General features: G+C 56.4%; 2 protein-coding genes across 2 annotated transcripts; one reads left to right on the top strand and one right to left on the bottom strand.

Moving 5' to 3' along the window:
• Positions 1-5,480: 5,480 nt before the first annotated feature.
• On the bottom strand, positions 5,481-14,414 carry FGD2 (FYVE, RhoGEF and PH domain containing 2). The gene is made up of 16 exons (XM_068995998.1): positions 13,879-14,414; positions 11,737-11,989; positions 11,567-11,647; positions 11,115-11,263; positions 10,571-10,727; positions 10,309-10,447; positions 9,733-9,791; positions 9,243-9,389; positions 8,763-8,855; positions 8,402-8,481; positions 8,295-8,325; positions 8,098-8,190; positions 7,804-7,929; positions 7,459-7,605; positions 6,920-7,063; positions 5,481-6,836 (listed from the first exon to the last, which is right to left on the bottom strand). Exons 1-16 carry the CDS (start codon positions 13,941-13,943, stop codon positions 6,603-6,605), a joined length of 1,998 nt encoding a protein of 665 aa, XP_068852099.1. The 5' UTR covers positions 13,944-14,414; the 3' UTR covers positions 5,481-6,602.
• Positions 14,415-15,330: 916 nt separating this feature from the next.
• MTCH1 (mitochondrial carrier 1) lies at positions 15,331-27,208 on the top strand. Its single transcript, XM_068996026.1, has 12 exons — positions 15,331-15,495; positions 16,601-16,685; positions 18,020-18,126; positions 18,515-18,592; positions 18,869-18,926; positions 19,647-19,698; positions 20,508-20,567; positions 23,596-23,689; positions 24,047-24,094; positions 24,288-24,355; positions 25,059-25,134; positions 25,564-27,208. Exons 1-12 carry the CDS (start codon positions 15,334-15,336, stop codon positions 25,636-25,638), a joined length of 963 nt encoding a protein of 320 aa, XP_068852127.1. The 5' UTR covers positions 15,331-15,333; the 3' UTR covers positions 25,639-27,208.
• Positions 27,209-27,584: the final 376 nt, after the last annotated feature.

The following is a 27,584-nucleotide window of genomic DNA, read 5'->3' as shown; positions in this document are numbered from 1 at the left end:
AGGGCCAGCGTGAGCTTCCCCCCGGGTTATTTATAACCAGCTCCAAGTGCCGGTGTGCGGCGGCAGCTCCCGGGGATATTTTTAGCCCGCTGCAGGGAGTCACGGCGGCGAGGGCTCGGGAGCAGCAGAAGGGAGGCAGGGAGGGAGAGGTGCCGCAGCACGAAGCCCTGCAAGCATCCCTGCTCCAAAAACCCTTTCCAGGGAGGAATCCCGCTCCAGGATGGCTGCGGGGTCATGCCTGGGCTTGGCGCTGTCACATCCCTTCGTGGCCTGCTGGGACCCAAGGGACCGGGTCCCTGTGCCACCCTCTGCCCGTGTGCTCCAAAAAGCAGGAGCTGCAGACTGGGATGGGGCACGCACTGAGAGCCGAGAGCGGCTGCAGAGGAGCTGTGCAGGCTGCTGCTGTCTGCTCGAGACAGGAAGACATTAGCGAGCAGCACTGTCTGCATCCCTAATCGGCCTCGCTCCGCCGCCCGCTGCCACTCCCAGCGCTGCGGGAAAGCCGGGCCAGGGACCCCCGGGTGCACGGCTCCGTTCCTGCAGTGGGTGCTGCTGCCCGCCCCGCTGCCGCGGCCACCCCGGTCCCCATGGGTGGGTGCTCTGCAGCACCTGCGTGGCACTGCCACACACACACACGGGCACACACGGGCACACACGTACACACACACCCGTGTGCATCCCTGGCAGGGAAAGAGCACCCACCATGAGCTCTGGGGACAGAGGTGCCACCCAGGCCTTGCTGAGCAGGGAGGGACCCCTTGTGCCAGCCCCCTCCCCCAAGCGTTCTGCAGTTTTATTCTCCTGTGATCCTCTTACCCCCATTTCCCACACCCCAAAGCCCATTACAGCCTACAGCAGCTGCAGAGCACTCGGTGTGGGTACACAGGATCTGGGCACATGGGGATCTGAGCACGCAGGACCAGGGCTGGGCATCCCAGGGTGCAGAGCTGGGCACCCAGAACCAGGGCTCAGCATCCAGGACCAGAGCTGGGCACCCCAATGTGCAGGGCAGGATTCCCAGGACCAGGGACAGACATCCTGGGGACAGGGACAGACAGACGCTCACCCCTGGCAGTGCCAGTGGGGCATGGGGCCAATGTGTGAAGCGCCGCCCTCCTGTTCCAGGCAGTTTCCCAGTTTATTTTCTCCCCTATTAGATTCCAGCTGGCAGGATGGTTCCTATAAATATACATAAGGGTTCATTTACATGACGGTTTATTCGGGAGCAAATTCCACAGCTGCCTGGCAGACACTCGGTGCAGTGGGTGAGAGTCATGCCCGAAACCAGCCCTGCCTCAGTTTCCCCATCTGCAACCCAGGCGACAGGGAATGGCTTTCCCCACACTTTTGACAATCTGTTCCTGGAAAACCCAGGTTGTTATTATCAAGGCTATTTATAGCCTGGTAAATGCGTTATTAATACGATTATTTGCAGTGTGGCAATGGGTAATTGCCCTGGGTGGGGACCACACCAGCGTGTGTGAGGTGCTGCACGGGGACGGTCTCACACCCAACCTGCCTCCAGCCCAGGGGAAAACCCACCCCAAAACCCCAGGAGGGCACCGGGATGTGCCTGGCGGGCGATGGGGTCCCATGGCAGAGCCAGGGGCTCACGGCAGGTGCGGGGCTTTGGTGGTTCCGTGCTCCAGCGCTGGAGTCCGGCTCTTGTTTCGATCACGATGATTAGCTGAGTCACAGCTGGGGTGCTGCTAATTAAATGTATTTCTTAATTAACAAGATCACAGAGAAGGCCTGCCAGCCCGGCTTGGCTTTCAATCACGGCTGACAGAGGCAGCTGCGGCCACGGGGCACGGCAGGCCTGAGGCGTGGCGAGCATCCCAGTGCTCAGCGCTGCCCCGTGGCCACTGCGCTGCTCTCCTGCTCCACAAGCCCGTTCCCGCATGCAGCAGGAGTGTGAGGATGAGGAGGGCTCATGCCTGGCATCACCCAGCCCCCGGCTGTCCCACTCTGGCGTGCAGTGAGTGTGTCGGGGCTCAGCGCAGGGCTGGGCCACCCCCTACTCCTGCCCTGTGACTCAGGGCTGCTTCACGTCCCCCCCGTCCCTCCCTGCCACCTGAGCCCTGACCAAGCCTGGCTATTAATTAATATTAATAATAACCCCCTGCAGCTGCTATTCACTGACCTCAAAGCACAACCTGAAGTAACCCCCGTTCCGCTCCCCGATGGGGAAATCTCCACTCCCCACCGGATGGGGAAACTGAGGCACGGGAACTGGGGCAGGAACCGTGCCAGAAGCTTTCCCTGCTCACACACAGGGCCTGGAAGATGGAGAAGCAAAACCCCAGGGACTCCCCCCAGCCCCACGGCAACGCACGGATGGGTGAGCCAGAGTGGGTGGAGAGCGTTTTCCCTGCTGAGGAGAAAAAAAAAAAAGGGAGAAAAACAAAATAAATAAACAAACAAATAAGCCCATTGTGTCCCCCATGCTGAGCTCTGCCCCACGGCAAGGGGCTGCCGTCTCCCTGGGAAGTGGGAGGCTGAGCTTCCCGAGGGGATTTCGCGTGTCCTCGCCCGCCGGTGCGGGCGGGAGTCGGAGCTGGGGCTTCTCCCGGGTTTTGGCAGTCTGGTCATGTCCTGCCGGGAGAGCAGCAGGACTGAGTCACGTTCCAGCGGCAGCAGTGACTCACGGCCAGCCGGCACATTGCAGAGATTCCTGGATGGAGGCAGGAAAATAAAATTAAATAATAACAACTGCCAGCTTCCCCCCCACCTCCGCCCCTGCTTCCTTCCCCCAACCTCCTGCAACAACACAGGCGCAAACAGCAAATTCCTGCGCCACCGGGAAACACCTCCCGCCTCGCCAGACGCCGGGATGCACGACCTGCTTCTCAACTGCACGAAATACCCTTTGCCGGCAGCTGCGGGTGCCACCGAAAAGCAGGTGGAAGCCTTCCCCCCCAGAAAACGCTCCCCCAAACATGGGGACACCCCCACAGCGAGGTCCTGCCAGTGCATTGCAAAGATGCTGTCAGCTGGGTGGATCCTGGGGTCCCCCTCCCGGTTTGAGTTGCTCCCTGAGGGACTTGGGGGGTGAAGAGCAGGATGGGGTACCCCAGTCCTAAGGTTACACAATCCTGGCTGTGGGGTTTTTTTTTGGGGGGGGGGGGGGGTGAGGGAATATCACAGATATTTTACATCATTTCGTATCATCTCCCATCCTTAAATCCCTGCATGCAGGGGGTGCCCCCAGCCTCAGGGGACACAGGGTTCTCCCTGGCACAGCGGGGAGTGATGCCCCGGGGCAGGGCTCTGCCGTGGCTGCCTCCGAACTCGATTTATTTATTATTTAAAGTGCTTGGCGGGAGCAGCGGAAGCCCCGGTGGGCTGCAGAGGCTGCATGGTGGGAGCGGCTGAGCTGCTGCAGCTCCGGCACCGCGGCGCTGCGGCGACAACCGTGCTGCCCAAAATCCCACAGCGAGGGGGAGCTGCCTCATGGCCCCACAGTGAGGGATGCGCTGTCCCCAAGCAGGGACTCTGTGGGTCACAGGCCCTACTGGGAATAACTCTATGGAACTCAACACCTACAAGCAAGAGCCCCCACTGTGTGGGGCTGGGCCCTATGGAGCCCAGCTCCCATACAACCAAAGCCCAGGGGTTATAGAGCAAAAACTGCCACCTCAGCAAAGCAGACCCCTAAAGAACGGTCCCTACAGAGCATGAAAGCCCATCCCATGTAGTGCAGAGGGACCTGCATTTAGAGAGCAAGAGAATATGCCCAGTGGAACAGTACCCATAGAGAGCGAGTGCCAACCATGTCGAGAACTCCCCTATAGAGCCTAAGGATCAGAGCCCAGACCCCACAGAGCAGCTCCCCTCACAGAGCAGCTCCCAGAGCAGCCCTGCAGGCTGGGGGTGTGGGGTCCTATAGGCCCATATGGTCCTGATCCCACCCCACACCTGGAGGGGCAGCAGCCCAGGCCCTGCTGAGCCCTTTCCTGGGAGCAGGGTGAGATTGCACCGCACAGACCCTGCAAGGGAGGACCACAACTGTGTCCCTGCCGGCCCCCTCTGCTCACTCATGCCCTCGAACCCCTCTGCTACCCCCTCCCGCAGCGTGGATGGAGGTGTGGAACCCAGCCGGGGTTTGGGATGAGCATGGGACAGTGGAGCCTCTGCAGGGCAGCAGCTGCAGGGACACACGTTCCCCTCGGCCCCGGGCTGGGTGCTGTCTGTGATGGGTGTCCCAGCCCCAGCACAGGCAGTGTGGGTTTCACAGCGTATTTTGGTCAGTGCTTACGAGAAGAGGCGTGGGGGGGCCTGCGGGGGGGATGTCGGTAAACGGCCTGTGAGCCTTCCCCATTCTCAAGAATAGGAAACTGTGACTTCTGCACGGGGGTTTCACTTTCTGCTCTGGAGGCGAGAGGCCAGACTGCTGTGTTTGACCACTGCCTGGGGATTGAGACAGGATGGGCAGAGAAAATTCATCAGTGTGTCCTCTGCACGTGCAAAAATTTTTTTTTTTTTTTTTTTTTTCTGTAGGAAAGCAGAGTTGGGGAATCATGAAAACCCCTTAAAGTTCCATCTCCCAGCCTCCTGTATGGGGTATGCTCAGGGCAGTGATGCTGTCTCCCTGTCTTTGAGGATGGCACGATGCCAAAGCCACGGCAGTGACCTGCCCTAGTGCCCTGCCACCCCCTCCATCCCTGGGCCACCTCTCCTCCGTGGCAGCCCCCTTCCCGAGGCACACATGGGTGCTGCAGTGGGGCAGTGCTCCTGAGGGTGCTGGGGGTCAGGAAGGAGGAGAGCAGGAGCTGGTAAAAATAGCCCCAGGTGCCCTCTGCCCCGGGAGCGATTTCTCACTGGGTAAACAGGAAATCTATTCTTAGGCCATTCACGAGCCGAGGGCTGAGGGCAGCTCCCTGCTCCGGGCTTGTTTTGTTCCTCGCTGACACAGGGGTGACGCCGAGGTGGCAGGGCCACCACGCAGAACCTTCCAGCCCCGCGGGCTTCCCCTTGCTCACTCTTTCCTCCCAGCAGCACCCTGCACTCCCCGGCTTTTCCAGGGCTGCTGGGGCTTCCCCTTCCCACGAGGTGACGGTGGGAGGTGAGGGCTGTTTTGGGGTGTTTCTGGAAAGCCCTGTTTGTGCTGTTTGCATCTGGGCTCAGCCCCCTGTTCTGTGGCACCCTGAGGGGCAACTGCTTTGGCAGAGCTCTCCCGCCCTGACATCCAGCTCCTCTCCTCCTTCCCTGATGGGATAAAACCACCACAGTTTGCCCTTTCCCGGGATGGGCTGAGTAGACTGAGGAAGGACATTGCCCACAGCTTTTTCCTGTCTCCCCAAAGTCTCCCCAAAGTGGTGACAGCTGTGGTTCATCTTTACTCCCCATCCTTTCCCCAAGCGTTGTCCCCATTTGCAGTATCCTGCTTCCCTTCCCTTCCCTTCCCTTCCCTTCCCTTCCCTTCCCTTCCCTTCCCTTCCCTTCCCTTCCCTTCCCTTCCCTTCCCTTCCCTTCCCTTCCCTGTCTGCACTGCTCTGCTCAGCCTGGGGCACCCCCGGGCTCTGTCCAAGGCTGCTGTGCTGGAGCTGCTGCGTGGCCCAGGTACAGGCAGCAACCCCTGCCTGCCAGGGATCGTGGGCTCCTCCAGCTCTGTGCACAAGGCTCCTGCATCCCATTTCAGGAAGTGCCAACTTCTGCCTGGGCAACATTTTTGGGGCGCTGAAGAGGATGCAGAGAGAAAAATGTGGGGCTGCAGCCTAAAGCACTGTGTTATGAACAGGGGTGCTCGTTATGCTGATAATGGAGAGGGGGATCCCCCGTGTCTCCCCAGCATCGCAGCAGCACCTGTGTGGACACGACCTTGTCCCAGAGTGTTTTCCTCCAGGAAATGTAAGTGAGGGAGGTACGAGGGTGGAAAGTGCTTGTGGGCAGGAGGGACTGCAGGGCAAGTCTGGGATGGGCAGGAATGAGGGCTGGCTCAGTGAGGCAGGTGAGGGCTGTCTGTGGTTAAGGGTGGTTAACCCCCACACCATGGGACTGCAGTGTGAGGCCAGGAGTGGTGACAAGCTGGAAAAGGGACATCCTGAATCCAGCACGGGGGTCCCTGAGCTGTGAGGCTGAGCTACAAGCTGGGTCCCTGCTGGGTGTCTGACGCATTTGTGACATACACGGCAATGTGGAGCCACGGGGACAATCCCACGGCGCCCTCTGGAAAATACACGCCCAAAAAAGGCTGCACGGAGTGCAGAGAGGGGTCGCAGGCGGGATTTATCTCAGCAGTCCCAGCTCCACAGACGCTCCCGACTCGGGTTATCCCCGCGCCGGCTGCGGAAGGACGGGGCAGTGCTGCCCTCGCGTGGCCGCCGGCGGCACCGCACAGCGCCCGGGGCCGGGGGCTGCGGGGCGCGGGCTCCCCCAAATCCCCAGCGCCCTCCACTCCCAGCGCCTCTGCCCAGCGCGGACAGCGAGGAGGGAGGAGAAGGGGAATCCAGCTTGTCCTCGTGGTGGCAAACGTGCCCCCATCTTGCCCCTATCACGATGGAAAACCAGAATGCAGAGATGTCAGGGGCCTGCCCAAAGCCAGTGGTGAGGGCAGGCAGGGGAGCTGGGACACCCCAGGCAGCGCCTGCGTGGGAATGGCCTCATTCTGCTTCATCACAGGGGCCTGCATCCTCCTCCTCCTCCTCCGGGTGCGTGATCCCCGCAGCAGAGCGCGCCATGGCCCTCATCCAGCGCCGTTTCAGCTCCTCAGTGTCGGCTACAAAGGTGAACACCTGCCGGGACTGTGCCAGCTGGAAGAGGTGCCGGGACTCGCTCTGGGGCATGTCCCGCACCTGGTAGCCCAGCAGGGGGATGGAGGTGTGGGCTCGGACGTCCTGCCAAGAACAGAGACAGTGGTGGGAGGCAGGGGATGGGCACAGCAGGATGTCCCTCGGGGGTGGATCCTAGCAGGCCTCACCTGGGGGGCTGCGTAGATGTAGAGCACGAGGGGATCGTCCTGCGGGATCACGAACCAGCCCCGCGTGCTCCCCTTGCCATTCTTGTCCAGCAGCTGCAGGGAACTGCAGAGCAAACTCCTGCTTGATACCTCTGCAGCTCCTTTCTGCCAAAAAACCCAACAAATCCCTCAACACCCAGAGCAGATGGTAGAAAGGGCATTGAGCTGAGGTCATTTCCTGGGGAATTCCCTGCCCACTCCAGAAAACCCCCCCAAAGCAGAAGCAAGTGAGGGGCTGTCCTGGCTATGATGGTGCTGCTGACATCCTGTGGTGAGGGGAACCCTGAATGCCTGGTCCCAAGGCTTGAAGCAGGAGGGAGAGAGATCAACAAACACATGCACCCTCTGACTGCTGTGGGAGTGACTCCCACCCCTCCTGCTCCAGGTGTGGGGCCAGGCTGGGACAGCGAGAGCCAGAAGTGGTGGCTGGGCAGGAGACCAGGGTGGGTGGCAATGCTCAGAGGGCATGGGGAGGCCGGGCAGAGAGTGGCAGAGCTCACCTCCAGAATGCCTTTGTGCTTCCCCTCACGGTCCTCGAGCACGGTGTGGCCGGTCAGGAAGATGTAACACTCCTGGCAGACGCGGTTGGGGCGGTTCCCATCGTACTGCAGCTCGGCCTTGTAGTCGGAGCAGCGAGCACACACCACCTGCAGCAGCCACCAGACAGGGACACTGGTGACACTGGGTCAGGGCTGGGGGACCCAGGGACAGCTCCATGAGGAGCTGAGGGGCAGAAGCAGCCCTAAGCCTGGTAGAGGGGTACAAGGTGTAGGAGAGGTGCACTCCTGCCCCAGCAGCCACCTGAGCAGGCCAGGAGGGAGGGAAGGGGGCAGGGGGTGACTCACGTATCCACAGGCTCGGCAGTGGTGCCTCCGGCGGGTGATGGCGTTGAAGGGCTCCTTGCAGCGCATGCACATGGTCACCAGATTGTCCCGCACCCACTGCGGGGCTCGGCGGCCCAGCTCCTCTGTCTGGGGGTGGGAGACCATAGTCTGGGTGGTCCCAGCCTCTCTGGCCTCACCCCTTCCCCTCCTCAGCCTCCCCCCAGATCAGTTTAGCTTGGGAAACTGAGGCACAGCAAGGTGTGTTCTCCCAAGCAGCTGGAGGCAGGTGGGGCACAGGGAGAGCAGGAGGGTTACCTTCACTGCAGGGGTGTCTGTCTCCAGTCCATGGACTGCTGTCTTAAAGGTCTCACTCCTCTTCTCCTTCCTGTCAATGGCATCTTGGAAGGCCTAGAGGGGAAGGCAGGGCTGGAGGGGCACTGGGGGCTGCCCTGAGCCAGGGCATGCAGCTGGGATGGGGAGGCTGTGCCCCCTCTCCCAGCACTCGGTGGTACCTTGATCCAGGCGTTCATCTCCTCCCCAGACCTGGGTACAAAAAGGAGGTGGATGAGCTGTTGTCCCTCCTCCCTGAGAGTCTGCATGATGTCACCCTTCCCCGTACCTGGCTTGGAGCTCCAGCGTCCGCTGCTTTCCCGACACCAGGAAGGTGTGAGGGAACTCAATGTCCTTCAGCTCCCGCACCTGCAGGAGACCAGAGAAGGGATGTGGAGCTGAACCCATTTCCAGCACACCTGGACCTTTCTCCATGACGTGGGGCACAGGGATGTCCCTCAGATCCCACATGCACAAGATTTCACTGGCATTTCACACGATCAGAGTATCAACCCCACCCACGAAGCCACCCCTGGCTCCAGCTCCTCCCTCCTTCCTGAGGAAGTTCAGGCAGCAGCCATACCCCAGAGCAGGGGCTTTTGGAGGAGTCAGGGGCTGGGGGAAGTACAAAGACAAGGTGCCTGTCTGACCTTCATGCCCTCCACATCCATGCGGAGGTGGACCTGGAACTCGGCGCCCACCTGGATGACCTTGGGCACACAGTACAGCAGCATGTTGTTGAACTGGGAGGGGGGAAGAGGGTGGGTTGGAGCCCAGCACTGCCTGCTCCGAGCTGGGGGCTTCCCTGGGATCTGGGGTCCTTCACTACCCAGGGCTGAGCTGGTCCTTGGGAAGAATCCCACCCAAAACGTGACTGCTTCTGCCCCAGCCCCCTCCCACCCTGCAAAAGTGAAGCATCTCCCAGGGCTGCCATGCCCAGGGATCAGCAGATTCCCAACCGTGTCCTACGCAGGGTGCCCTGCACTGAGTGGGGTCAAACCCTCCCAGCTCTAAATTCATCCCTTCTGTGTCAAGGTGACCCAGCACCACCCTGGCCAGGCTGTGCTGCCCCTCTCCCCATCCCCATCTCATCTGCTCCCTCCCCTTGCCCTGGGCATCCCAGCTCCCACCAGGAACAGGTACTTCTCCGATGTGCTGTTGTTGCGGGTGGAGATTTTTTGGATTGGTCCCTCCTTGATCAGCTCGTTGGAGGGATCCACGATGTCATCCTCGAGGCCCAGCCTCTGATAGACCACCCAGAGATTCTGCAGCCGTTCCTGGGTGAGGCAGAGGGACCTGTTTTTGTGGGATGCTGAGCAGCCACAACCTTGTCACTGCTGGGTCCCCTCCATCCCCACCTCCCAGGCCAGTTGCTGAGTACTGGGAGAGGTGGCACAGTTCTCTCAGTCCAGACTGATCTTTGGGAGCAGCTCCCAAGCCTTGACCAGCCGGTCACATCCCAGCTGATGTTACAGATGTGACTTCCCCAGGCTTGGGGTGGTGGGGTTGGGCATTAAGAGCAGGGTCTAAGCTGCTCAGCTGAACCCACAGGCTTCCTGTCCCCTTCAGGATCACTGTGCCATGAGCTTCAAAGCATTTCCAGCTGGGACAGGGACTCACCATCTCAGCAATAGCTGCATTCGAGTGCTTGGCCACCATAAAAATCATCTCCAGGGCCTCTGCAATGAGAACAGACAGGCTGGAGGTGAAACACCTGCTCTGGAGCTGTGGGAGGAAGCTCCTGGCTCTGCCCCTTGTGAATTCCCATGTGTAGCAGCTGCTGCCATTCCATGAACACAACCCAAGTGGCCCTGAAACACTGTGCAGGAATCAGGGTACGGCTGGACTGCACATGGAAGGGTCCTGGGGGGACAGACAGCCCACTCCTGTATCCCTCCATCCCAGCACGACTGGGAACTCTGTTATCCACAGCGGTCTGAAAGCTCCCCCAGCTGTTACAGATCTCTTAAGGGGATACTGTGGAGGGACCACCCTTACCCTGACACACCATCCTTCCACTCCCCAGCCCCTGAAAAGACAGATTAATCCCTCTCCCTGCTAGAAGAGGATCAGACTGAGAGGTTTATCCAAGGGCACAGGGCAGCTGGTGAGTGAATCCCACGTACAACAACGGGGGTTGTTATTTCCCTACACACCCACCCTGCCCTCCCCACCGTGGAGAGCCAGAGCCCTTACTCTCGGCATCGCCCCTGTCGGGGGACTGGGGCGGGAGTTTCCGGACATAATCCTTCAGGAGGAGCTCGTAGCGCGGGATCCTCTGCACAGGCTCCAGCATGTGGTGCTGCAGCGTCAGGTTAGCACAGACCTTCCTCTTCTGGGCAGGGACACCAGGCACGGAGAGAGGAACGGTGACCAAGGCAGCTCCCACCCTCTGCTGTTTCCCCGTTCCCAGCAGATTTTTGGGAACTCTGCTGAGATTCCCCTGCCCTGCCCTTACCTGGATGTCAGCAATGAGCTCCTGGAAGGGGGGTGATTTCTCTGACCAGGCAGTGATGAGCTCCACGGCCTTGTCGAAGTTCTTCACGTACTCCCCATACATCTTGAGGAAGGGTGCGAGCTTCTGGATCACATCCCCAATGCGGGGGTTGCGGTTCCTGCAGGAGGGAACCGCAAACCGGCCGCTTCCTCAGTCCGTGGGGCGGACAGACAGCGAGGGATGGAAGTGAAGGATCATGGCGGAGGACTGAGGTTTTGCCTGCTGCAACCTGCTACATCCCCACACCATTTCCTGCTCTCCAGAACAGCAGTGTCCCCACCTTGCAGCCAGCCTGGGCTGTTCATACCCGGGCACACCCTCAAACCACCTGAGATGTCACCCTGCTCTCCATACTCTCTGAGTGTTTTAAGGAAGTGCTTTCCAGCACAAGACATTTGGAGCAAAACAGGCTGAGCTCTGGTCCTGGTGGGAGCCCGAACTCAGCGCTGCTCCACCATTCTGGCCAAGCTACCCAGGTGTCCTGCTCTCCCCTCCCACAGCTCACCAATCCTCCATGCGCTTCCGCAGCTCTGGCAGGAAGAACTCAGCATGGAACTGGTAGATGGAGGAGATGTTGGAAAAGATCATTTTCACCACCTCCTCTGGGATCGTCTTCCCAGTTTTGGCTTCTTTCATCAGCTCTTTATAGAATACCTGGAAGAAAGAAGGGTGAATAAAAAGGGCCAGGAAGATACTTGAGGATCCCATTCCCTCTCTGAGACTGGCACATCACCCAGTGAAAGGTCTGACTGCACAGGAGGGAAATCCCAGGCCCCAAGAGGAGAGGGGAATGGAAGGCTTTGCTGGGACAAGAGTGCTTCCCAGAGGTGTGCGGTGTAGGAAAGGCAAAGGCCAGACCCAATCTCTGCCTGTAAAGACCAGTAGCCCTCATGTCTCTCATTTTAACAGCTTCACTCCAAAATCCCCTTGCACTGGTACCTCCACTCCCCAGCTCACCTGGTCGAGGAGGTGGAGGCGGTTGACATAAGCCTGCTCTGTCTCCAGCAGCTCCAGTGCTATTTTCTTTTCCTCTGGTTCCTGCATGGGGAGCAGGGCTCAGTCTCGTGGGCAGAGACCCCAAGCCAGCCCTGCCTGAGCGTGGGCACCTAGCAGCCTCTGGAGCTCACCTGGCTGCCAGGCTCCAGGCCTGGGCCCTGTGGCCTCCTCCAGTCGTCCTCACGGATTTTGTATCGCAGAGAACGGAGGCATTTGAAGCTGAGTCCACGCCGACCTTGCTGATCCTTCTCCTTCTCCTCCTCATTCTCTTCTCTGGCCAGGGAGCAGCTCCGGCTGGCAGGGAATGTTGGGAGCTGTTGGGGCTGGCTGGCTGCAGCACTGGTCAGAGCCTGCTTGCCCCTCTGGGCAGATTTGCTGTCCCTGCTACAGAGGAATGTGATCAGCTCAGCCATTCCCCCAGCACAGCCCCCAGGCCCAGCTTAAAGCCACCAAAAGGGACAGGAGCAGCAGCTCCCCAGAGCTGACACTGCTCTGCTCTGCTGTAGCCCTGCACTACAAACATCTTCAGCATCCTCCACGGGGCCAGGATCCAGCCTCTCTTCTCCCAGTGCCTCCTGCTGCTGGGGCCAGTCCCTCTCCTGCTCTAGAAAAGCAGGATCTTGCCGTTTATCCCACCCACAGCTCTGGCTTTCTGCCTGCTGCCACCACAGAGAAAAGCAGGGAGAAGCCCAATAGCCAAGAGTTTGAGCCAAGAGCAGGCCATGTGTAGGTGGTTTTGCAGACAGGTTGTGTTTTGGTGGTGTTCTCTCTTCCCTTTTCTTGCAAAGACAAAGAAAGCGGGTCCAGAGCAGGCATGAGGGAGAAGCCAGGCTGTGAAGGTGACATCAAATGACTTGTCTGTCATCCAAGAGCTGGTCCCTGCAGGAAACTGCTTTGGGCAGACACTGGAAAGACATCCACTGTTGGACTGGGGATAGGAGTGGGATGGATAGGATGGGAAAGACATGAAGAAATTTGACATCAAACTGCAAAGCTGAGGACAGGAGGTGACTTGAGGGGCAGAGACTCATCTGAAGAGGATGTCAGGTCCATCCCATGCTCAGGATGTCTGTGAGCTCGGGAGTGCATCCCCAGTCATGCACAAATCCCCTTCTGTCCAGAGGGGCTGGCAGAACCCTTCAGAGACAAAGAGGCTTTTTCCATCTCTCCCAGTGCCTCCCAGACCTGTGTCAGCCTAAAGCCACTCCTGAGTCCTGACAGGGAACTTCTCTCTTTCTATTTACGCTGACTTAGGCCAAACCATTGCCTGTTCCAAAGCACTCTGCTCATTCCCAGGTTCCCCAGCTTCCTCTGAAAGTCCCAAGTTACTTTTATTTCCTCTAAATCAAACTTGCTCTCCACTGCAAACACACAACACTGCAGCAGTGACATGGAGGCAGATAAAACACTGCAGTGCTCCCAACACAACATCCCTGTGGGATGATGGGGACAACCACAAAGCCTAGGGAAAAGCACACAGCAGAGACGCAGGAGTTCCTGGAATGAAAGGAAATCTCGAGCCTGAGCATCTTCAGGAATTGGGGCAAAACTCACCTGCCCAACCACCCAGCCTCTCTAAGGCTCAATGAGAGCGTCTCATGGGTACAAGGAATGGCAGGATTCCATATCTTCATTCAACAGATGGAGAAACTGAGGCATAGCCCTGACAATAACTTGCCCAAAGCCTCAGAATTACTTTTACACCAGAGCCAGGGCAGAACCCCTCGCTCAGACCCCGGCACATGCTGTCTGAGGGTCCCAGCTCACACTCCAAGGGAAGGAGCTGTTTTATGAAAGGAATTCTCTCTCTCCCTTAACATAATGCTTTATGTTTCCTTTCCTAGGAGCCACATCTCTGCAAACAACTGGATAGTCTGAGGCTGGGACCCTCCCAGACACCCAGGCAGTTAATTCCCAGTGGAAACCCCTGCCAACATATTTGCAAACCACAATTCCTTTCCCAGCAGCAGCAGCAGGATGCACCAGCCAGGCTGAGTGTGAAGATGCTGAGTGGAGGGGGGGGAATGGGCTGCCACAGCCTAACCCTGAGCCAGGCAGAACCACTCACACCCCACTGAGGTTTTCAGATTTCTGCTCGTGACCCGCAGCTGGAGGAAGACAGTGAGGCAGACCCGAGTGGTGAAGAACTGCAAATCACCTTGTCAGCTTCTCCACAGGCTCCAAACCACCTCCACAGCGGGTTTCTTCCTTCCCAAACCCACTCCACGTGGAGCCCTAACACACCCTCAGCACCCAGAGCCCTCCCTCCTTACCAGTGCTCTTCAAACGCAGCCACCAGCTTCACCACACTCTGCTGATTATCTGCTTTTCCCTCCATGGCACAGGCTGGGAGCAGGTCCTGGGCGTCCAGGAGCTGCAGGAGCTGGTGCTGGGGGCTGCAGCTCCTTCCTCTGTTCCCCTCTCTGCTCCAAGGTGTTTCTGGCACCCAGGCTGCAGTTTGGGAACAAGGATTTGCACGAGGCAAAGCCCGCCTGCTGCCCTTTCTGTGGTAGCAGAGCTTGTCTCTGTTGGTCTCAAAAGGAAAGAGGAAGCACAGCAGTTTGTGGGTAGGAGAAGCGCTGAGGAAACACTGGGAATTGTTTCAGTTTGGGAGGGATCAAAGCGGTGGCACAGCCAAGGCCAGAGCAGCAGCAGGGGTGGTGCAGGGTAGGAGGTGTGACCTGGTACATCCCTGGCCCTGCAGCCCAGGTGGGGTGGGCTGTGTCCCACCAGGGTGGGAGGCAGGACAGTCCTGATGGCCGGAGGGGCCAGGAACAGGCTGGCAGGACCCTGGTGCCCAGATAGGACTGATGTGTCTGTCTCAAACACCAGCAGCTGGATGGCTTGGATTGTTGGTAACAACCATGAGAAAGAACAAGATGTGGCTGGAGAAGGGGCAACACTTTTCCAGAGAGGTCTGAGAGTGCACTGTGCATGAGAACCAAATTGCATGGAAAGTGAGAAACCCATCCCAGATCTTGTGCCCCAGGACATCAGCTGGACCAACACCAGAACCAGGACTGGAGACCTCCTTTCCTTTTTCCTCTTTTCTTTTCCTTGTACTTCCTTTTTTTATTATTTTTTCCTTCCTTCCTTCCTTCCTTCCTTCCTTCCTTCCTTCCTTCCTTCCTTCCTTCCTTCCTTCCTTCCTTCCTTCCTTCCTTCCTTCCTTCCTTCCTTCCTTCCTTCCTTCCTTCCTTCCTTCCTTCCTCTTCCCGTCCGTCCTTCCTTCCTGTCTTCCTTTCTCCTTTCCTTTCCTTTCCTTTCCTTTCCTTTCCTTTCCTTTCCTTTCCTTTCCTTTCCTTTCCTTTCCTTTCCTTTCCTTTCCTTTCCTTTCCTTTCCTTTCCTTTCCTTTCCTCTTTCTCTCTTCTCTCTTCTCTCTTCTCTCTTCTCTCTTCTCTCTTCTCTCTTCTCTCTTCTCTCTTCTCTCTCTTTTAACTCACGTCCTCTTTTTTCTCTCTCCCCTTCCCCACCCCTTTCCCCCAAACCCTTCTGCCGTGTGCTCACAAACCCCGTCAGGCACCAACACCCAACTCCGCAAATCCCTAAAACCCCTCCGCCTCTCCCGCCGCCTCCCAGCGCCGCCATTCCCGCCCCTCACGCCGGACCGCCCCTCCCGGAATGGTTCCTCCCGCCGTGGTTCCTCCCGCCGTGGTTCCTCCCGCGCTCCCCCCCCGCCCCGTCCCGCGGTGGTGGCGGCCGGCGCGCGGCGCGGTGAGGCGGGGCCATGGCGGCCATGGCGGCGCTGCCCCCGGGGCCGCTGTCGCCGCCTGGCGGGGGCGCGGGGGCCGCGGCGGGGCCTGAGGGCGCCGAGGGCCTGTTCGTGCTGCTGGGCGCGGGGCTCGCCGCCGCCAGCCACCCCCTGCTCTACGTCAAGCTGCTCGTGCAGGTCCGCTCGGGGCGGGAGCGGGGGGGAGAGCGGCGCGACGGTGGGGTGGGAATCCCGTGTGTCATAGGGGTCGCGACTCCAGGGTAACGGGAGGACTTCTCAGTGATGCCCCCATGGAGGCTTCCGTGCGCTGGGGGTGATTGTACGTACAACCCTCCTCCTTATAACGGGGGCCCCCTGTGTGATGGGGACACCTATAGGATGGGGGGAGCCCTGTGTAATGAGGACCCTCGTGTGTAACGCGATGGGGTCCCAGTGGATAATGGGGGATCGGGACCCCAGTATAGTGGGAGGAGGGGGATTCCTGTGTAGTGTCCCTATGGAGATCCCCATATACAGTGTATACAGCCCCCCTGTTACAATGGGACCCCCTACGCAATGGGGGCGCCTACAGAATGGGGGACCCCCATATGTGGCAGGATGGAGTCCCTGTGTATGACGGGGGATCGGGATACCAGTATCACAGGTGGAAGTGGATTCCTGTTTAGTGCCCCTATGGAGGCCTCCACGCACTGGGATCACTGTGTATGCAGCCCCCCCCCCCCCCCTCATTGTAAGGGGACCCCCTGAGCACTGGTAGAATGAGGGACATCTGGCTAATGGAGTCCCCTGTATGTAATAGGATGGGGTCCCATATACACTGGCAGTCCCTGTATAGAATTGGAGTCCCAATAATAGAAGGATGAGGATGCATTTTACAGTGGGGACACCCTACACAGGGAATAGGGAACACCATATAATGGAGGGGTGAGGCCCCCTGTACAGTGGGGGCTGCTTTGTAGTGGGGCGTTGAGACCTCTCCTATGACAGGGAATGGGGACACCCTGTAATCTGGGAACCCCTATAAAATTACCCCTCTGCAATGGGGCCTCCCATATGAGGAGGGATGGGAAACCCCTTTATGATAGGAATCCCAAGATCCTCTCAGTAACAGGGACCTCCTAAAATGGAAGGGTGGAGGACCCCCTGTAACCTAGGGACCCCATAAAATGAGGAAAGGGGTGCCTGTCTGAGAGTGATGGGGGGATGATGGGATCAAGGCTGTTCATCCCAGGGACTTTGGGAACACCAGGACAGAGACCTGCTCACGAGGTTTCTCTCTCAGGTTGGGCATGAGCCACTACCTCCAACCATTGGAAGAAATGTGCTGGGGAGGAAGGTCCTGTACCTGCCCGGCTTCTTCACCTACGGTGAGTGACTGTCCCTCCCTGCCAGCATGAGGTCCAGCCCTAGGGCAATCAGGGCTGGGAGCTGCCAGGCAGCCTGAGCTGACCTGCAGCAGCACTCCCACATCCCCTTGGGATCCTCCTGAGGCTGCAGTGAGGCATAAACCACTACAGCTCCTTGCAAGGCTGTCAGATTTAGGTACCTGTTGCTGGGGAAAGGGCAGTGGTGGCCACAGTGTTGGTGCTGCACCTTGTTCCCCTGGCACATTGCTCTGGGTTTGCACCGTGCTGGAGCGGTTTGGGGGGTTTTAGGTGATGGAGGTTTGTTGCAGGAGGGTTTTGTGTGTTTTGGAGATTGCAAAGTACTTTTCTTCTGCTCCAAAACAGCCCTGCAATAACCTGCCCCCTGCCCTGCTCATTTGTATTGTAGATGGAGCCCTAAAGAGACAGAAATACCAAGAAAAGGGCAGGTAATACATTTAAAAGGCAGAAAAGTCGTATTTTCCTCTTTTTGTGGGTGGAGCAGCATGGGAGAGGTGGGTGAATACTTTGTGACCTGCTGTCACAGCGGGTTTGCATGGGGAAGGGGAATGCACAGTCCTGAAAGCTGAGCTGGGCCAATCCCACAATCAGCCATGGTATCCATGGGGTGGAAGCAGCACAGGAGCGGTATGAGAGCACTGTCCCATCCTGGGACACCAAGGGCTGGAAATGCTCCAGTGCTGCCCTTTGGAAGATGCAATTTCCAAACAGATGGGCAGTGTTGGGTGATGGAGGGGTGCAGAGCCCACTTGGCTTCTCTTGGACAGCACAGGACAGGGGCCAGGAGCAGTCAGGACCCACCAGCACATGGTGGGTTCTATCCCACCTTGTTATATGTGGGAGAAATGGGATTGCTTGGCTTTTTTTGCAACTGGAGACTTGAGGAAGTTTGCCTGGGAGAAGGTGGTGGGCCAGGAACTGAACATGGGTTTGTGAGATCCATATTAACCCTAAGTCTGACCTTTTTGGGGTGGAGGGAGGAGGTGACACCACACAGCACATGGGATGATCCCCCCTGACCTGGTTCAGTCCAAACTGCTTTGGAGCACTTTCAGGTGAGCAAAACTATCAACAGACAGAAAGTAGTCCAGAATACTGGAGCTGTCCTTCCAGATTAGACAGATGACAGAGAGTAAGAATTCTTGGCATCCAGTATGAAGTTTATTTAGGACTGTTAGAATAAATCACTTACTGTGGGACTGTGCCGTGCTGAGCCAAGCCTGGCGTGGTTTCGGCTGAACCCCGGAGCTGTTTAGGGTGCTCTCCATGCATTGTCCCCTTCCCGACTGACAGCAGCCTGGTTTTGTCCCACCCAGCCAGACACATCGTGGAAGTGGATGGGAAAAGAGGCCTCTTCCGGGGCCTGACTCCTCGCCTCATCTCAAGCACTTTATCAACCATCACCAGGGGGAGTGTGAAGAAGGTAAAGGTCAGATTCTCTCTCCATTAATCACCTGCAGGGTCAGTGCTACTGCAGCAAGTGCCTGCAGCCAGCCAGGACTGATGCACCCATCCCTCTCTACCTCCTAAGGGAATAGTCCTCCAGTGCCCTTATCCCCAAAGCATTTTTTTATTTATAAACCATTTTAATTTTATTTGGCGTCCCCTTGCCTTGTATCCTTTGTCAGCAGTTTTGTGACTCCTCTATTCCTCTATTTTACTTTCCATCCTTTCTTCTCCTGTGTTCCTTCTTGCCTGTTTGTCTTGTCCTTGCATTTAGAGTATGGCTTTTCGTGGTTTCCCCCTGTCCTCAGACATTGCGGCTCAGCATCTCCAGCAATTCTGACCATGTTTCTTCCCTCTCCACTCAGGCTTTTCCACTGGAAGACATGGAGCACGTGTCTAACAAGGATGATGTGAAAACTTCGCTTAGGAAAGTGGTGAAAGAGGTGAGAAGTGGCTATTGCCCATTAATGAGTGATCAGGGAGGTCCCTGGGGATGTGGGTGAGATGACTTGGAGAGAAACTTCGGTGAGAAGTTTGTGGTGTTTAGTAGCCATTCTGTGTCCATCCATGAAATAACTCACAGGAATAGAGGTTTGCCACAAGAACAGATTTCAAAAGAGGGACCCAAAATGGCTTTCCCCACACTAAGGGAAAGGGCCTGGGCTGTGCAGGAGGAGCAGCACAGCTTTTCATACAGGTGTTTTCTCCTCCCTTCCCAGACATCCCATGAGATGATGATGCAGTGTGTGTCCCGGGTTGTCTCGCACCCACTGCACGGTGAGTCCTGTCCCCTGGCTGGCAGCCCCCTCCAGACTGGGGATCACCCCAAAACCCTGCTCAGTCAGGGGGATGATGCTTCCTGTACTTCTCTATCATATGAGGCTGATGCTGGGGTGATGCTGAGTAATGAGCTTCTCTCTTCCCATTCATCCAGGACCTTGTCCTAGAGATCCCATTGGGGTTAGGGCCAGTAGCAGCCTTCCAGTGCCTAAAGGGGCTCCAGGAGAGCTGGAGAGGGACTTTGGACAAGGGCACAGGGAATGGCTTTCCACTGCCAGAGGGCAGGGTTGGATGGGATATTGGGAAGGAATTGCTCCCCTTTGAGGGTGGGGAGGCCCTGGCACAGGGTGCCCAGAGAAGCTGTGCCTGCTCCATCTCTGACAGTGCCCAAGGCCAGGTTGGATAGAGCTTGGAGCACCCTGGGATAGTGGAAGGTGTCCCTGTCCCCACGGTGCCCATCTTTTGGAAAAAGATGATCTGTCAGGTCCCTTCCAACCCAAACCTCTCTGTGATCCTCTGAAATCCTTCCCCCCACTTACAGGCTCAGGAAAGGCCCCAGTTTCTAATGAGTCTTGGCAGTGCTGAGGACCGCTGAGAGGAGCTGGAGATGCTGTGAGCTGAGGGAGAGCAGAAGGGTCACATTTCATTTTCTTTCACATCCATTACAACCCAAGCTGGATTTGTTTCTCTAGCAGCCCTGTGTTTCTTTCCTCCCAGTGATCTCCATGCGCTGCATGGTCCAGTTCGTAGGCCGGGAAGTCAAATACAGGTGAGTGAGTGGCTGCAGCTCGGGGTCAGGGGTGCCAGGTGCTCCTGTGCCATGGGGAATAGGGTTATCCAGCAGGTTTGAGAGACTGAAAAGTGAATCTGAGCTGTGGTTAGAGGGTGAGTGACTGGGGGTTGAAGGGATGTGGGAAAGCTGGGCTCTGTCCCTGACATGTTTCTGTTCCACCTTGTGCCCGTGGGGGTTTGGGGCTGTGTCACCCCTTGCTGATCACACAGCAAATCTCCTGCCTTTTTCCTTTGGCTAGTAATGGAAAGGGAAGGCAGCTGGGAGGCAGAGTGGATAACACAAAGCTTTGCTGCAGCCTTGCTTAGTCTGTAAAATTTTTCCAAGCCTTTTGCAGTACCAGCTGCCTCTCTGCAGGGCAAAACTGCCTGTGCAGCAACATGGAGGCACGCTAGACAAGACTGCAGCCAGCCCATGACAGCCAACTGGAGTCCCCAAAGGTGGGACAGGGTTCTTGGGCTTTAGAATCAGGCAAATGAAACCATATCACACAGCATCTGTACCCACTCACAAAAGCCTCACAGAGCTCTTGTACCTTCAGCATTGAACAGTTGTGTGCAGGGTGGGTGTTCTCCCGGGTGTTACTGCAGACTGGCAGAGTACAGACACGACTTTCCTTCCCTCAGACCGTCGTGGTCTGAGGAGAATAAGCAGAACAAGCTGCCTTCTGCTGGAATGATGGCTGGGGAGGCACTGCCATGGCTGGGGGCTGCAGGATGCCTGTGTAGTTCCACAGGACAGAGGTGGAACAACGGTGCACACTCACAGCTCTTTTCCTTTCTTGGCAGCGGTGTGTTCAGTGCCATTGGCAGGATATTTAAGGAAGAAGGGATCCTGGGATTCTTTGTGTACGTGAGCTGTTATTTAAATACTTTCTCCCATAGCCCGAAGGCACCGAAGCCAGGCTGCTCTGCCAACCCCAGCTGGAGTCACACTGAGCTGAAACCTTGTCTGACCAAGGGACTCCCACATCACTCCCGTGATGTTTGACCATTAAGTTTGCCCCAGATCTTATCTTCAGTCAAGCCTTCAGAGCCCAGAGGAAGCTTTATTTTTTCTTATCTTTCTTTTTCCCTTGATGCTTCTTTGTGTTTCAGTGATGGGCCATTTAAAGCATTTGTTTGTGCAACTGAGCACCAAGATCAAGTGCCACAATAAGATCCTTTGCTGACATGAAAGCCAGGGCCTGGGTGCTTGTAAGAGCAGGTTTACCTTTGTGATTGGAGTGTGGACCAGGAGGAGCTGAGAGGTGTTTCCAGCTGCTTACAGAGCGAGGCAAATTGGTGCATCACTGAAATGGAAGTTTAGTGGACACCTTTTTGCTTGAACCCGTAATTAATGCTTCCTGCCTTTCTTTCTTGCATAAAAGCAGAACTCCCTGCTGTCCCTGCTCGTGGTGGGGAGATAACTCACTTTATGATGTCAATAATAGTAAAGCCAGCTCTGGAATTTCAGGAGGGCTTTTCAGGTTGCCTTTGGCTCTGCAGTCACAAAATACGGGCCTCCAGATGAAACCTGAGTGCAGCAGGAAGAGGGAAGCAATCACAGGGGGTCATGCCCTGTCCTTCCCCAAGGGAAAATGGCCAGGGTCTGCAGACACCCCACCTATTGTGTGTCACTGCTTCTTCCTTTGGCAGCCCACAGTTTCTCAGCTGAGCTGTGCAGCTCCAAATCTGCTCCATTAAATATAGGATCCTTTGGGATGGTCCCTGTGAGTGGGGCATGGCTGGACCAGGCTGCTCACACCCTCCACCTGCCAGGGAAGTGATCTGAAAGAAGCTGCCACATTCCCTTCCATCCACATAAACACTGCTGGTAGCCTAATGAAACTTAATAGTTCACAGGAAAGGCTTTAACACAACCCAGATTGTCTCAGGAGGGCTCTGAAGTTCTACATGCTCTATAACCCTGTTCGGAAATCCCACTGCTGTGAGGGGAGCACAAACTGCATCTGAAGAACCAAACTGCTGGTTTTCTCCTCTCAGCCCTCCTGGTGCAATCCCAGCACATCCACTCCCCTAAAATCATGGCAGTGCACTTGTGTCTCATGGCCTTACAACCCCCCAGCAATAACAGTGGCACACACTCTCTGGGTGTGTGCCTGGCTAGAGACAAAGACTTTTCAAGAATGGATTTATCTCCCTTCCCCTCATATCTGCAGCAGGCTCCTGCCAGCCCAGAAAGGTGTTCCCTGAGCTCCAAAACTGCTGGGCATGGTCATTTTGAGGGTGGCTTGCCCCAGGGCCCTTGCACTGGGATTTCTTCTGTTGGGTCACATCGCTGTACATCATTCAGGCTTCCTCTCTGCCGCCTGCTGTTCCAGCTTTTCATCATCTTCCAAAAACACTCCCACTTCAGATCTTTGACATCTCAGCAAGTGTGAGAATTGTAGCACTCTCTTTACTATGTCAATAGTAGTAAAGGCAGCTCTGGAATTCCAGGAGGGGTTTTTCAGGCCTGATGCCTTTGGCTTGTTGGGTTTCTTTAGTTCCTTTCTGCAGCTCTCAGACCCCTGATTTCCAGTTATCCAGCTCAGGGCCAGCAGCTGTTGTTACTTTGGAGGGGAGAGAGGGATGGGATCCTTACTGGAAGTGGAATAAACAGTCTGACTTCCTATCAACAGTTGGGTGAGGTTTTCCTTATGGGGCTGCCCTGGCCCAGCCCTTTGCTTCTGGACTTTATTAAGCCCCCGTTGTATCTGCAGCAGCTCAGGAGCTTCAGACTTGACTTTGAGTTAGAGAAAGGATGTTTTTTACAAAGGCTGAAAGCCAAACACAAAGCAGAACATCTCTTTGGGGCCAAAGAGCTTTGATTTCTTTGTCCTGTCTGCTGCTCTCATGTATCACATCTTTGAAGCCAGTGGATCTTCTGTTGAAGGTTTCTGCTGTGCCTGGCCCCTGAGACCTCAGCTGCAGCCCCAGAGCTGCTGGGGCCTTAATAATACACAGGTTGTTCCCAAAAACAGTCCCAGTTGCTGCTCTGCTGCTGCAGCAACCACAGCAGGAAACAAACTGGTCCCTTCTCTGAGGATGCAGTTTTGTGTTTGGGAAGAAACAAATGACTCAGATTAATGTGCTTGGAGGTTGCTCTTCCCAGCTCAGCAAACACTCATGTGGCTCTTGACAGGCTCCTTTTCAGAACTGACCACATCTGCTGCTGAAACACAGGTTTGACACCCACCTGGATCCTTTTGCAGTGGAACAACCCCTGCAAAAGCAGGAGACTCTGCACTGGTGCAAGAGTTGCTGCAGAAGCACCAACAAACTGGAGAAACCCTCTGGAATATCTTGTTAAAAGTTTTAGTGGCATTATGCAAAAGCTGGGGGTGCTGGTGCTGCTGGGAGCTCCAGTGTGTCAGTGGGAGGCATTAACCAAAGAACTGTGCTCCTGGGGGCAGCAGGGACTGGGAAAAATCAGAGGGACATGAGTGTTGTCCCCAGTTACTCCCACTTCTCAGTAGAGCAGGTTGTGCAGGAACAACCCCTGTCATTTTGATTTCTAAAAGAAGGGAGATTCCACAGAGATGAACTTCTTCTGCTTCCAAAAGAGCATCTGCAAAAATGGAAACCACTTCATCTGTGTCTCACTTGGGTTTCTCAGCAGGAGTTGGGCCAGGGAGGGATTTGGGATAGAACAAGGGGACTTGAGTCATGCCCAAAAAACAGATCCCAAAAACTTCCCAGCCAGAGCAGCACATGTAGTACCAAGTTTGAAGGCTGGGAGAGCTCTTCCCTAAAATCTCCCTTTCAGCTCCTGCCAAAGTAAAAATTTCATTTTGTGGGAGTGGAGTTTCTGTGTGCTGGTGGAGGGAAGGAGGGCTGGGCACCTCGGGAGGTGGCACCGGGACACCTCACACCCCTCCTTTTGCCCTTGCAGTGGGTTAGTCCCTCACATCCTGGGGGATGTCATCTTCCTCTGGTGCTGCAACCTCCTGGCTCACTTCATCAACACCTACGCGGTGGATGACAACGTGAGTGGAAGTCCCTGAGGGACGGTTTGGGATCTGGACCAACCACCTGCAGTGGGAAGGAGTTACTGGGGAGCAGGGGCTGATTTAGTGCACACCCCGGGCTTTGGGGGCATCCCTGTTAGAGTGCTGGAGGTGCTGTGTCTGCTCGGGGCTGTGCTTCACCTGCACTTTGGGGGATCACATTTGACAGCAAATGCCTTCCCAGACTCTCAGCTGGGATGCAGCCCGCTCTAAATTGCTTTCTGCCTTGTCCCCTGCCCCGAGCCCTTCACCTCAGGCTCAGGGAGTGTCACATAATGACTGTGCCAGCCTGGTGTCATCCCCCTGCTCCACAATGCCTTTGGTTTCTCTCTGCAGTTCAGCCAGGCATCGGTGATCCGGAGCTACACGAAGTTCGTGATGGGGGTATGTAGGCAGCTGCCGTGTCCTTTCCCCTCCTCCTGCTACCTCTGGGCTGAGAGCTCGTGCTCTGGGGGTACAGGCTGGTCTGTACTTTACATCCTTTACCCAAGGATAACTCTGCTAACATGCAAAAGCTGGAAACAGCGTTTTTGACACGGGGAGCATTAGAGAGGCTGCTGGTTTTCTGTGCTTTCAGATCGCTGTGAGCATGCTGACGTACCCATTCCTTCTGGTGGGAGATCTCATGGCAGTGAACAACTGTGGGTATGTCCTTCACACTGAGATCTAAAGCTTTCCCTTCCTTTCTCGCAGCCCCTCGTTGTCTGAATGGGCTGCTAACGACCGTAAAGCTTTCCTACAGCCCTGTAAACTCTGTGGCACCTCGCAGAGCCGGCTCGTTTCCTGTCCCAGGTTGCTTATAATTTTAGATCAGAGGGCACAGACACGAGCAGCAGAAAAGCTCAGGTGGTGAGAAATAGGGAGAGTTGTGGTGGTGTGGTCCGATCTGAGCTAGGCTGGAGGCAGAGGGATCAAAGGGACCGCGCTGGCTCCAGGGAGCAGCACGAGGGAAGCAAAGCTCTTACGGCAGCAATGGGAGCAGACAGGAGCAGGACCAACTTGCCTTCCCAGTCCCACTGCTGCAAGTCTTCTGCATTTGTGCTCATGGGAACGGGGTGGGATCCGAGTCTAGTGTGTAGTGTTTTCTCAGTATCTGCTGGCTTTTGAAGGTGTAGATACAGTCCTGGACTCTCAACGTCTCCAGGTAACTCTCCTCGTTTGTGCACTCCAGGGGTAATTAAATTACAGATCTGCTGCATTGTAAATAACGAGCTGTCACTTGGCCACCGGCCCGGTGTGGACACGGCCCCCCCTCCCCCCGTGTCCTCACTGGCACTTCTGCTGCTCTTGTGTTACCTGTGTGGGTAAGGTGACACATCCACCTCAGCTGTTCCCTGTTGCCGTGCAGGTTGCGCGCCGGCCTCCCTCCCTACGCGCCCGCCTTTGCATCCTGGATCCACTGCTGGAGGCATCTCAGTGCTCAGGTGAGGGAGCTGGGCACACACTGGGCTTTGGGCTCCCTCTGATCCTTCCCCAAGTCTCCAGCATTCCCCAAATGTGCCTGTGCTGCATCCTGGCCGTGCTCTGTAGCCTGCTTTTATCCCTCCAGTTCTGGCACTGGTACCAGCATGGCAGTGCTGCTCTGCCCATTGCACACCCCAAGCTTGCAGCCTGCGAGCGTTCAGCCTGTGCATTGCACACAGCAGAGTCCGTGCCCCTCTCCATCTGTCACCTCTGGGGGAAATGCCCAATTCCAGCACCCACAGGGCTGGATCCCCGCTTTCTCCTGCGGAGCAGCCCAGGGTGCCCAGGCCTTGCAGCCCTGCCATGGGCACGGAGTCGGGCCCTGCTGAAGCAGCTATAGTTCCCTGGCCAGGTCTCAGGCTGCCCTGACCCCGTGCTCTCCTCCTCAGGGGCAGCTGTTCCGTGGCTCCAGCCTGCTGTTCCGCAGGGCACCCATCCCAGCCGCCTCCTTCCCCATTGACTGACTCCTCGGCAGGGAGAGCTCATCAACTTGGACTCCTCAAGAAACCCCAAGCTTGTTTCGATATCTGTATATTTCTATTTTCTGATCCAAAGTCCATGGTGCCAGAACTGACACCTCCTCTCCAGCAAGGCCAGCAACAGACTTCTGGACATCTGGCTTCAGGTTCCAGCTGGACCAAAGCTCCATCCTCATGGCTGTCTTGACTGGGATGTGTAGCAGAGAGAGCAGAAAGGCATTGTCCCTTTGGTCCAGGCTGTAAGCTCTGGAGTTGCTGGGGAAGTCCCAGGAATCCAGAAAATGCCCAGGTACTAAAGGAGCCAGCCCTGAGCTGCAGGGACAAAAGACTGCTTTGTTCTGCCTGAGCTGAGAAGCAGCAGGAGATCCAAGGTCATCTCACTGGGAAGGTTATACCAGGTGACAGCCTCCTGCCTCATCCTTTCTGGAGAGAGCACCTTTGCCTGGCAGGTAGCTCATCCTGGGCAAGATCAACCTGGCATCCATATTTAAGGTTTGAGGGTACCTGAACACCCGGGAGCACCCCACCTCCCATGGGTGTGAAAAAGAAATTACAGGATCAAAACAGGGAAGGGAAACAGAGTCCCACTACAAAGAACAGCAGAGTCCCAAAGAGACGGGTCCGGCCCAGCTCAGGGCAGCGTTGGGCTGTGGACACGGAGAGAGCCCTTGGGAAGGGACACACGGTGCTGCTTTGGGCAGGATTTCAGTCATGGAATGGGCTGTGCTTAGGATGCACCCAGCAGAGCTGTGGGCTGGGCAGGCAGCCTGCACACTCTCAGGGGAGGTGGGTGCTGGGTTGGACTGGCCTGGCTGCACTGAGGGGCATCTCCCAGCCAGCAGCAGCACGAGCCCTGCTGGGCTCCTGCTCCCATTGCTGATGGAAACAGAGCAGCTGGGATCGGAGAGCTGCACACAAAGGGCTCTCCTGCAGCAGGGGCAGCCATCCAGGGCTGTCTGCAGTAAAGGGATAAACCTTGAGCTGGCCAAAGGCTGGTGAGGCATCAGGGTCGAGGCCTCCTGGTGCTCAGTGGAGCATGGCTGGCTCTGTGTGTGTAGCAGAGCTCACCAGTGGCAGAGGTTTGATTGATGCTGAGCTCCCAGACAAGAGTTTCTTTGCACCAGTCTGTGCTGTGATGGCAGCCAGGCAGATTTCCCCCATTTCAGTTCCCCATGAAGCAGTCTTTTGCACAGAGGTGATGCTGCACTCCCTGGGAAGAGGTTTAGGGTTCCTTGAGCAGGTTCCCATGTGCTGCAGCAGCAGCTGGGGTCACATCTCATCCCGGTCCTCTGGGGTCCTGCCATCACAGGGGGTTTTTTCTCCAGCAGGCAGGGTCGATGCACACCCCCAGCCAGGGCTTGCAGGACAGTGGTGGTATGTGCTGGGACTGGCAGCCCCCACCCAGCTCCTTCGGTGTTGTGAAATTGGTCCTGTGTGTCCTCCCTCCCTCCCAGTTTGTGTTACAGTTAAATAATGCATGGACCTGTTCCCTAACACCAGAGATGATTTCAAAGAGGATTTAATTATGCTCCAAAATACAGCTATAAAACAATTATTGGGTCTTTCCTTTTTTTTTTTTTTTTATTTTTTTTTTCTTGCATAATGTGCTTCCTCACTCACGGAAAGTTTAAGACAGGCACTTCTTTTGGTTTTTTCCCCAAAGCATGGGCTAAACCAGCTGTTTAAAACTCATTTTCCCCCTGATTTTCCCCACCTCCATGGAAGCTGGGCATATTTAGGCTGAGCAAACTGCAGTGGGTGCACCTGGAGTGAGTGTGGAGGCAGCAGAGGGCCTGGCTGCTTCAAACAATGTATGTGAAATTAGGTTTCTGGAGTTAAAATTGACCCTCAGGTCTTCTGGAAGGGGTGATGGAGACCCTTCGCTGCTGCCAGACCAGTCAGGTGGGCTCAGCCATTCCATCTTCCCCCTG

The sequence above is a fragment of the Aphelocoma coerulescens genome, chromosome 26, assembly GCF_041296385.1.
Source record: "Aphelocoma coerulescens isolate FSJ_1873_10779 chromosome 26, UR_Acoe_1.0, whole genome shotgun sequence".
NCBI classification, from domain to species: domain Eukaryota; kingdom Metazoa; phylum Chordata; class Aves; order Passeriformes; family Corvidae; genus Aphelocoma; species Aphelocoma coerulescens.
Note: the sequence above shows the minus strand (reverse complement) of the source record. Positions and strands in the feature narration are given on the sequence as shown.